Below are 11,026 nucleotides of genomic sequence, written 5' to 3' on the forward strand. Positions count from 1 at the left end.
AATTTGATACTAATATCAATTTTTTTTATTTTATGCTATTTTTAATTTTATATTTTTATTTAAAAATAAAAAATTTATCGCTTTCTTAAAACCACATAAAATCGTATTATATCGACAGAGATAAAATAAAAACTAAACATCAAAATAGAGATTTATCTTGCTGCATTTTGCGAGTACCCTTCTAGTAATCTTTCCACATGCTTGCTCGTCTTGGGATACTGACGTAACTAAAACGCTTGTATCTTAAGAAATTGTCGTTTTACATCAAAAATATTCACTGAAGCCAGATGTTTCCAACTAAAATACGAAAATAGAAAAGTAAAAACGAACACAAGACAAAAACTTCACTCAATATACCATAAAAAGAAAGTCCTGGTCGATTAGTTAGACCTTCTATTTCTATATTTGGCTTGAACGAAAATTTATGTCGAATTAACCGAACTTTTACGATGATCGGTTTCTTGGTTGATTCCTTTTGATAACCTCGATTTCCAATTCAGTCGAGACGGAGTTGTCAATTTCGAAAAGACGTAAACCAGAAAGCAGATGCTGCAATCAATAATCCTGCAAATTAAATAGAGAATTAGACGCGTAACCATTCACAATAATAAATACTGTAAAGTTACAAACTGGTTTTCACGTGTTGTTTCACATATGAAACAAACAATATGTGTCAAAGTACAATACTTACACAATATTGTTTAGTATGTAAAATATTCAAAACTGTTTGTGTAGAAAAAAAAACACTACGACAAAATTGTGTTTACAGGACGTCCCCAATCTCTACGTGTCCCAATAAACCACTTTATAAGACTTAATTTTATAGGACCAAAATATAAAACGTCTTATCTAAAGACGTTGTAAGAAGTTTATATTACGCTTTTGGGCGTCTTAACAAATTTTTTAGGACATTTTTAATACAAAGCGTCGTATTAGCAACTTTATAGGATACTTTTGAGAAAGTGTCATATAAACTCAATTTTTATAGGACACTTGTTTTATATAACAATTTTTCAAATAGTGTCCGACAAAATTGCTAATGGGATGTTTTATAATAAAAATGTCCTAAAAAACTTATTAAGACGCCAAAAAAAGTCATATAAACTTATTACAACGCATTTAGATAAGACACTTTATTTTTGGGTCCTATAAACTAAGTCCTATAAAAAGGTCTATTAAGACGCTTAGAAATTGGGAACGTCCTATAAACTTGATTTTGTTGTAGTGACAGTCATATGAACCTTTCACATATGAAACAATATTGTATAAACATGTATTTTCACACAAATAAAAATTGGTTTCTATGTCTGTACTGGGATCGTAAAAGAAGGGATTTTAAGTCATTATGTACGATTTCACATGGATAAATATTTTAACCGTATAACCTAATAATTTATCTGCTGGCGGCGAGGTTCCTCCGACTGATAATTTGATAACTGCAACAAAACCAATCGGATTTCATTAGTTTTTGATGGGTTGTATCAACACTGCAACAAAATTAAATCTATAGACGTCAAATATGTGTAAATGTTCTAATAGACTGATTTATAAAAGTTAAGTTACAAGACCAAACAAATGTACGTCATATATAAAAGTGTTACCAGTTGACTTGAGATCACGTGAGACCAACCTGTTTTCGTAAGACATGTGAGACCACTTTTTTACACTTGAAATTTCACAACAAAATGATGTGAAGGTAACCTTCACAGTGTTTTTGCTGTGAAAGTTCGACTTTTTTTTACATTTACAGTGTTATGCTGTGAAGTTTCAAGTGAAAAAAAAGTAGTCTCAATGGTCTCACGAAAACAGATTGTTCTCACGTAAACATGACTAGTTTATCAACTACCAATGTAGCTTATCGGTCAGTATCTGACATTTTCAGTTAACAGCTAGCTTTTCAGATTGCTTAGACTTACTTGAATCGCAATTTGAGGTCGAATTCCAACTCCCACAAATACACAACGGACCAAACCTTTCGACATCGTGCCCACAAGATCCGCCCGTGGCCTCGCAAGCTTTACAAAACGAATCGTTACTGACCTCCACGGCAAACTTCACTCGTATCCCGTATCTCCACTCCGATGGACCGCTAACTCGTAATGGTGCTAGCGTATACGCACTACTGTACCCTTGGCACTCCAACTTACTAAGATTCACACCCTTAATTGCCTCGAAATCTAACCCACAGCAAACCGGTGGTCCGGACCCATAACCCAAACCCCCACGAGCCAGTCCAACACTGGTCCAACCCTCGCAACCGTAATACTCCCGGCACCCCATTCCCGAAACGTTTCTACATGGCATATGCTTCGAAGTCGGGAACCCTTGGAACAACGGCGATTGAGCTGAACAACCCAACAACATGAACACATTATCTGGAGTCGGGCTCAGATAAGGTGTTCGCCAATGTTCCACCACGAACCCATTTCCCCGACCGCCGAGCACGATCGAGTCACACGTCGACAAATGCGGGTCGTGTAGGGTCATTGACCGATACGCGTAGTCGATGGTTAGAACCCGGTATGAACCCGAGCTAATGTGGAACATAAGAACATCATTGAAGCAAAACAAGAGGTCTCGATAGCTCGGATGGCCACATCCGGATTGAAGAGCAAATGGGTAATCGACGGTTATGTTGCCACAGTAGGCTCGACACAGATGGGCCGCACCCTGACCCGAGCCATGGATCAGTGGAACCAATGAGACTGTAAACAGAAGGATGAAGATGGGTCTAGCCATGGTTCAGGTGAGAAAGGATGGTGGGTCTGAAAATGTGGGTTTGGATTTGGGAATTGAAGTAGGAATTCAGTGGGGGGATACTTTGCTTGTGATGGTTGAAAAGTATCGTGTGCTTTAATGATACCATTAAGACGTTCATATTGAAAGAATCTGGCTGAATTGTTTAAGGGGTTTTTATTATGCTTTTTGGGGTTTTTGTATTATTGTATTAAGCCTTTTATGATTTTTTTGCTTTAATGTGCTTTTCAAATATAAGTTGTGGACTCAAAAGATTCTAAATGGTAATGGGTGATCTTATTGCAATAAGTTGTGTCTCTAACAGGAATCTGAACGATGTAATTGAAACTTAAAAATGTTATAATGATCGGTTTTGTAATATTTGTCAAGTTTGATTTATGGGTTGTTTGTTTACCTCTTAATAGTTTCATTAAGAGGCAACATCTGAACTGTTAAGAGGTAAATCTTGTTTGGTAAAAAAAAATCTGCCTCTTAATGGTTCTAAAACTCTCTGAATGATTTTGTATCATGGATCTCCCTTAACCATTAAGAGCCCTAATTTCATTGTACACAATTACCAAATAATTATATTTCATTTTGCACTATATCATGAGAGCCTCTTAATCATTCTGATCACTTAATCATTCTGCACCAAATCATTCAACAATTACCAAACAACCCCTTAGATTTGTTGATATTTTATAACAAACATAATTGTTGTTGTTTTAAGGGTCGGAGCCTATCGAGGCAGTAGGAGGCTAAAGCTGCACTGTTTTTTTCTCTATTTAGGATGCGTTTGGTATAGAGAAGTAACTGAATTGGAGGACATAATGACTGAAAGTGATGCAGATGGATGAACAAATTAGTACATTTTAATTAGACATGTGTATTTTAGTAATTTCCCTAAATTTTTATCTCACTTATTCTAGAAAGGAGCAAATTACGTGAAAATAACGTACTTTCAAAACTTCTATTTTGGTACCTAAGATGTAAAGTTCTAAACATTTAAGTATCCGGGTAACTAATTGAAGTATTAACTGGTTACTATACTGATGTCGTATCCAATTCAGTATTATTACATGGACCAAATTTATAGTTTAATCTAATTTTTATTTTATATTTTGACTTGGGCCTGCAAATTTGACTTTAGCCATTCAGCCCAAGTAGTTCGGTGCCCAAAGCGAAAAGCCCGCTCCAGCTCCGAAGAGGGATAGACGGGAAGAACGAAGAATTGAATCAGTGAATTAGGGAATACAGACTACGAACAGGTTTTTTTTGAATTTGTGCCCTAATTTCTGTATTTTTGTTGTAAACTCGGTGTGTATTAGTCTAGTATGTTCATTTCTGTTGATACTTTGATTGATTGATTGAATTTGTATTTGATAATTTGATATCTCGGTAGAATTTGGTTAAGTCGAAAAGGTGAAGAAGAACTGAAATTATCAATTACCAGGAACCATTCACGGGTTGGCTTCACGATCACCAATCACAAGTCACTAGATTTGGTTAATGAGTTCATTCAACAGCAAGAGCCCATAGGTAATTTAGTTTTAGGTTTTCAGTTTCTATTTCGATGGTTGAGTTTATTTTTGTTTTCGGCTTGGATTTTTGTGTTGGTGATTTGGATTTTAGTAAACGTATGATTGTTATTGAGAATTATGGATCAAAGATGCTTACACCAATTAGTTTTTGGCTTGAGATGTGTTGCCTGTCATGCATTAGGAAATATATAAGAAGAGTGATCAAGTTATTACTTGTCTTTTTTTCTGTTATCTGGTGGTTATACACATTATGATTATGATTTTTATATTACCCTTCTTTTGTCTCATCAAGATTGAAACAAATGTTAAGGGCTGTTTGTTTGGCTCTGAGTAGTGCCATCCAGAGCCCACATCTCAATCACTCAGAGATGATTTCTGTTTGGTAAAAAGTTAATCGGCTCTGAATCGTTTGATAATCGACCTCTAGCACCCAGCCAAACCATTCAGAAGCTTTGTTTTTCCTCCATTACCCTTTGCTTTTCTCATTCTGCAGCTCTTATCTCCATATATCGCTCAATTTTATCTCTTGCAACTTATGTCTAGCTTCATGTCCCTTTGAGATTGAGCTTAACGTCAGCAGTAAGCTGTTGCAAATCACAGCAGCCATGTTCGATTAGCAACAATAGGTGGAAACAACCTCGTCCTAATACTAACAACCCCACTTTGATTGATGAAATTCCGTGTTTTGATAGACTTGCGAATGCACTTCTGCACTCTTATGAAATATAAGATTGTGATATGGTTCGAGATGTAGTTACGTCTCTACTTTGCTTATGCAATTGGACCATGTATGAACTATGAAGTTTGTTTTACAAGTGTTATGAAAGTTTAGAAATTTGAGGGCCTCTAGCAACTACCTAAATCAGTGCCGCCGACCTGCATTTTTTGTTCTTTCTTGCTACTGATTTGTTGTACTTTTTTTTACTGATTTTGTTCTTCAAATCCGTTCTTGATACACTAAATTCTTTTTAGACATCAGTAATAAAGATGCAAAATAAAACCAATATAGGAAGTTTGTTACCATGGCCCTGTTCAGTAAAAGAGTAAAGAATTATATTCACTGTGAGAAGCACCATTCTTGATGCACCAAATCAAAGACCAATAGAGCCTCTTAATTCTGACTATTTAACCATTCTGCAACTGCCAAATATCCCCTAAGAAATTATCTCACATTTATGCTGGTGAAGAGCGGAAGTTGACATAGCCATAACAGAGAGATTGGCTGGTGAAAGAGTCACGACAAACCCGAACGGAGGAGAGACTCTTGTAGTATGAGAATGCATTTGTCAATTGTATGTCGTTGATTTCCAGATGCAAATCCCTTACATACAGCGTCGCCAGGACAATCAATGATGGTGATGGTGATGGTGTCTCCATCGTTACACCATCGATTGCAATTTTTCAGTCACAAATAGAGAGTGAATCGTAGAGATCGATGAGAAACAATCTGCATTTCGATAATCGAATTGTTTTTGGGAATTAAATACAGAGAAGAATAAATTTGCTTAGAGATCATGTGTTTTTTTTAGGGAAGATTATCAATTAATAAGAAATTACAAAACAGATTTTGCATGGACGCGGTGATTTGGGTTTCGTCCAAACAACTGAGGTCATCACCATTTCCATGCAAAAATTTGCTTTGCAGTTTCTTATTAATTGATGATCTTCCCTAAAAGGCGCAGGATTTTTGAGCAAATTTGTTCTATTCTGTATTTAATTTCAAAATTCAATTGAATTATCTAAATGCAGATTGCTTCTCATCGATCTCTATGATTCACTCTATTTGTGACCGGAAAATTGCAATCCATAGTGTAATGATGGCGACACCATCACCGTCGTTGTATGTAGGGGATTTGCGTCCAGAAATCAACGACATACAATTGACCAATGCATTTCAGACTAGAAGCGCCTCTCCTCCGTTCGGGTTTGTCGTGAATCTTACACCGGCCGATCTCTCTGTTAAGGCTATGCCAGCTTCCTCTCTCCACAAGACGGTATGCATCGGTTCATATTAAAATTTTGACTTCTTATTGCTAGTGTTTTATATATGATTCTAAAATGAAATTGGTAGACCTAACTGAAGTTTTTCGTGCTGCTTAAATTATGCTTACGACGTGCTAATTTTGAGATGGAAGTGTTTTTTAGTCTTTTATGTGATTCGTTTTCTTCTTACTTAGCTATTTGTAAGGGTTAACTAGTTCATTTTGTAACATACAATTTACAATATAGGTGTATATGAGTATGTTGTTCTTAATTTTGGTGATTTTCCCTGTCGGATGATTTATTTGCATTTTCAGGATTTTTAGCCTTCAAACTGTTTACTTGCGTTGCAGGGAACGTTTATCTCTAGAGGGACTGTGATCACTCATATTTGCTGATGGAAGTTCGTGAAGAATCAGAAGAAAATGTCCCATACGTAAGAATTACATCTGATTTGCATAATGCATTAGGGGCCGTTTACCAAACACTTACCGGCGATAGTCACCACCCTCATTTTTCTTATTCGGTAACATTTTTGGCCATTAAAATGGATTGCTCGTAAGTGTTATTTATCCGGTAAGCGCTTACCTAGTAAGAGTCTTCTCCCTCACCTACCGGATAAGATTACTGGTTCTTATCATACCCACCCGCTAAGGCAAGTGACACCCGGTACCGCTGTGTTCTCAAATTTGGAGAGAAGAGAAAAGAAAAGAAATGGAAGGAAAAGGAAGGGAGGGAAAAGAAAACAGTTTTTTTATTTGTGTTCTCGAAAGGGATGGAAAGGAAAAGAAACAAACTAATTTTTTGTCCTCTTGAAGAGGGAACGAAAGGAAGGGAAAGATGTTTTTCTTACTAATATACTCCTTAAAAAATTTCTTCAATAATCTTTTTAACAATCTTTTTAAAGGATTTAAATTTCTTTCCGTTCCTTTCCTTCCCTTTCCTCCCACATTTGGCAGGGAACTTATCATTATTTTCCTTCCCTTACCTCTCCTTTTTCCTGTAAAAGAGTTTCATGAACACTGTGTTTTTTTACTTTCCCTCCCTTTTCTTTCCTTCGTAAAAAAGGTTTCGAGAGCACAACGCAAGTGTTTGGTAAACAACCCCTTATGTATTCTGGTTTCAAGTGGTTTAGATTCTAAAGAAGGATGGATGTTTGAGTGCTTCTGAACCCATTGTGACTTGTATGACCCATTCTAGCAAAATGTCATTTTTTTTACTTTAACTCAACTGACGTGCCATAAATCTAAACTTTGCCCAAATAAACCCAGAAAGTTAAAACAGTGACCCAATTAAACCCCATTTTTCAGAAACTTGTGTCAAATTTACCCCCTCTGGCCCAACCATTAGTTCTCTTTTGCTTTCAACAGGTTCAATTAGGGGCCGTACGTAACCAAACGCTTACCTGGTCACTTATCTTACTGGTTGAGCATAGCAAGGAACGAAAATCTTACCCGGTAATAGGCAAGGATCAAGAGTCTTAACCGGTAAGTGGCAGAGGCACCCTAGAATTTTTTTTCAAATGGTGGCACCATTTGACTATAAAAACAAAGCTATGGATATTTTTTACAAAATTATCATTGGTCTGTTAGTTCGTTCCTTGCTTTTTGTATGTGAGGTCCTATGTTCGAGTCTTTTATCCCAAATTTTTCAGAAAGATAATAAAAACCTGGAATTAAAAGCTAAAAACTAAGAAAACGATACAAATGGGATTTGAACTCCTGCCTGGAAGAGGAGGAAAGACTATGTAAACCAACTCTATCAAGAGAAACTTATGTTATTATTGTAGTTTCAAGGAATATATGGTTGGCATCTTTCACAGCCCTAGATTTTTTTAGACTACAATGGAGGAACGAAGCGGTAGTCTGTGCCACAGTATGCACCATAGTGGGTCCTCTTCTGAAGTGAGGGTGGTGAATCTTGCCCGATAAGCATTTACCGGGTGATAGACGCTTACCAACAATCCATTCTGATGACCGGGACTATTGCCCAATAAGGTACGTAAGAGTGGTGACTCTTGCCGGTAAGCACTCACCAAGTAAGCAAGTGTTTAGCAAACGACCCCTTAGCATCATCATATAGGCTTCAAATCCTAATCATCCAAAGATGGTCCAAATTGTATCGATTACAATTAATATGTCACTCCAACTGAATCATGCCGTATCATTTTCATTTTGAACACAGAGAACTTCAAAGTTGGCTGGAACTGTCAACTGGGGAACAGCAACTATCGTTGGAGTATTTGCTGGCATGTTATATGGAGGCACCAAGGAAGCCTCTGCTTCTGTTGTAAGTATAACTATACAGAAAATAATCTTTCATGGAATTTATGAAGTCATGGGGTTAGATATATCTTCAAAAACTCGGACTGTAATTTTTTACATTCAAGAATTACTAGCAGCCTGATAAAATAGTAGCGAGGAGGCTGAGCAAAAAAATTGAACATGCAAAACCTTTAATTGGTTGATATTTATATACACATTTCCTTACATTTAGCACTCGCTAAAAAAATCGGATTTATAGGATACCAAATATATCCGAGTGTCCTAATAGACTACTTTACAGGACTTAAGTTTTTATAGGACCAAACGTTTGTGTGTCTCATCTAAAAGTATTGCAAGAAGTTTATAGGATGCTTTTGGGCGACTTAATTTGCCTTTTAGGACACTTTTGAAACAAAGGGTCTTATTAGTCCTTTTATAGAAGTATAGGACGTTATTTGAAAGTGTCCTATAAAAAAATGTGTTTATAGGACACTTCGCATAAGGCATAAGTGTCCTATAAAAGGGCTAATAATAGGACACTTTGTTTTAAAAGCGTCTCATAAACTTATTACAACACTTTTAGATAAGACATGCAAGTGTTTGGTCCTATAAACTTCAAGTCCTATAAAGTAGTCATTTAGGACGCTTAAAACATTTTTTGGCATCCTATAAACCCGATTTTGTTGTAGTGAATTCTAAGTTTTCTGATGATATCATATGGATTTTGCCCTTGTATGGACGTATTCTCAGAGCAAGGATGCTGAAGTAACGTTGAAACTAGGGAGCACACCTGACAAGCGAGAGCAATATCGATTGATGAGAGATGCAATGGAGAAAAGGTTCATACGAATCACTCGTGGCTCAATTGTAGGTGGTGTTCGTCTTGGAATGTTCACTGCTGCATTTTATGGCTTGCAAAATTTTCTTGCCGAGCAAAGAGGAGTGCATGATGTCTATAATGTCGTTGGAGCTGGTTCTGCTACGGCTGCTACATTTGGTCTAATCAGTAAGAACTTTCAGAAATTATATCACATTTTTACACATTTTCACATTAAATCTCATCATCCTTCAGAGACTCACGTTCTTACCCATTGCTTAGATTTGCGACAGCAAAAAGTATTTGACCTTGGAACGGATTAATGCACTTGATTTTTTATGGACTGCTAGCAATTGACATCCGATTGTTGCACATAATGGGGTATTGGGGTATCTCTTTGGTTTCATCCACATATCTTATGTAAGGATCAACATTTAGTTTGGGGTTCTTCATGGAAACAACTGCTCTACTCTTCGAGGGTGGAGGTCAGGTCTGCTTATATCTTACCCTCTCCAGACTCCACATCTGATGGGGATATACCGGGTCCGTTGCATACATCTTACTATCCCGAGACCCCACTCCGGATGGGGTATACCGGGTCCGTTTGGTAACATTTTGTTTGAGTGTCTCTTTCCCCTTCCTCATAAGGGATTTTTCAAATGATTTGATATTTTGCCAACTGAAATGCAGTAGCTAGTGGATGCAACTGTTTGCTAGAGGAAAAACAATATCAAACTCATTTTTTCTTTTTTCCCTGACGTTTCAGTGCCTGGATCGCTTGCCTGGCGTGGAAGGAATGTCCTGTTGGGTTCAGTATTGGGCGCAACAGTTTGCTTTCCATTAGGTATTCATCTGAATGCTTAGCTTGTTCCATCTAGTTTCCGTTTACTAGTAGTACTCTCTTCGTGCTTCTGCTGACTTTGATGATACGATTTTCTTTAAGCAATGGTATGAAGTATATCAAATTTAAACAAGAAAGTAGAAGAGAAAAAGAATGCCATGAAAAAGGAGATGTCATAGTTTTTATGCTCTTTTTTTCTCCAAAATGGAAAAAGTTGGAGACCGGAAATTTTTTACAAATTTGAGCAATGTTAAGAGTGATCTTCCACCTCTATCATTGCTTCTACCTCGACCTCTATCACCACCACCACCGCCGCCGACCACCTTCTTCTCTGCCACAATCACCACCTCCTCTTCCACTACCACCGGTAACCACCATATAAACAAAATGTAGAAGCAACTTGTCCGGCCCAGCCGGTTAGTCGTGCCAATTATCAAACACCAGACAGACATGTCCAGTCCAGTCCGGGCTAATCTCTTGTCATGTCCAGTAAAGTTCTGTCTGTCTACCAAATACTGACTTAGAGTAAGAGAGGTTGAAGGTTCAAGTCTTTTGGTGAACATATTTTACAATTTTTTTTAAATTAAAATAAGCAGCTCAACAAGCCCACCCACAACCCACCAATGAATTAGCCGGCCCAACCTAGTTTTCTTTGATTAACATATATATATATATATATATATATATATAGAGGGATGTTATTCTACACCCTTTGCCATTCCTACACCCTATACAACCCCCATCTCAACCATTCAATTTTTAATCAATTAATTGTTTCCTAATATAAAGTATTAATCATAATTAATAAACTCTATTCATATTCCATAAATATTCAAATCATAATAAA

The 11,026-nt window shown here is 36.8% G+C and overlaps 2 protein-coding genes across 6 annotated transcripts in view; one reads left to right on the forward strand and one right to left on the reverse strand.

Moving 5' to 3' along the window:
- Positions 1–463: 463 nt before the first annotated feature.
- On the reverse strand, positions 464–2,739 carry LOC112514253. Its single transcript, XM_025120586.1, has 3 exons — positions 1,917–2,739; positions 1,386–1,436; positions 464–564 (listed from the first exon to the last, which is right to left on the reverse strand). The coding sequence occupies exons 1-3, from the start codon at positions 2,737–2,739 to the stop codon at positions 515–517; spliced, it is 924 nt and encodes a 307-aa protein (XP_024976354.1). The 3' UTR covers positions 464–514.
- A 1,199-nt stretch (positions 2,740–3,938) lies between these two features.
- Positions 3,939–11,026, forward strand: part of LOC112514414 — an 8,140-nt gene continuing 1,052 nt past the window's right edge. Inside the window, exons 1-6 of one of the 5 annotated variants that reach the window (XM_025120876.1) lie at positions 3,939–4,004; positions 4,139–4,275; positions 6,611–6,693; positions 8,442–8,546; positions 9,272–9,527; positions 10,105–10,182. In XM_025120876.1, the coding sequence (XP_024976644.1) occupies positions 6,655–6,693; positions 8,442–8,546; positions 9,272–9,527; positions 10,105–10,182 (478 nt within the window). In that variant the 5' untranslated portion in view covers positions 3,939–4,004; positions 4,139–4,275; positions 6,611–6,654. Of the gene's footprint in view, positions 4,276–6,610; positions 6,694–7,813; positions 8,255–8,441; positions 8,547–9,271; positions 9,528–10,104; positions 10,183–11,026 lie in introns of those variants that run through there. The other 4 variants (XM_025120878.1, XM_025120879.1, XM_025120877.1 and 1 more) reach the window with 4 other exon arrangements.

This window comes from Cynara cardunculus, assembly GCF_001531365.2.
Source record: "Cynara cardunculus var. scolymus isolate 2C chromosome LG 6, CcrdV1, whole genome shotgun sequence".
NCBI classification, from domain to species: Eukaryota; Viridiplantae; Streptophyta; class Magnoliopsida; order Asterales; family Asteraceae; genus Cynara; species Cynara cardunculus.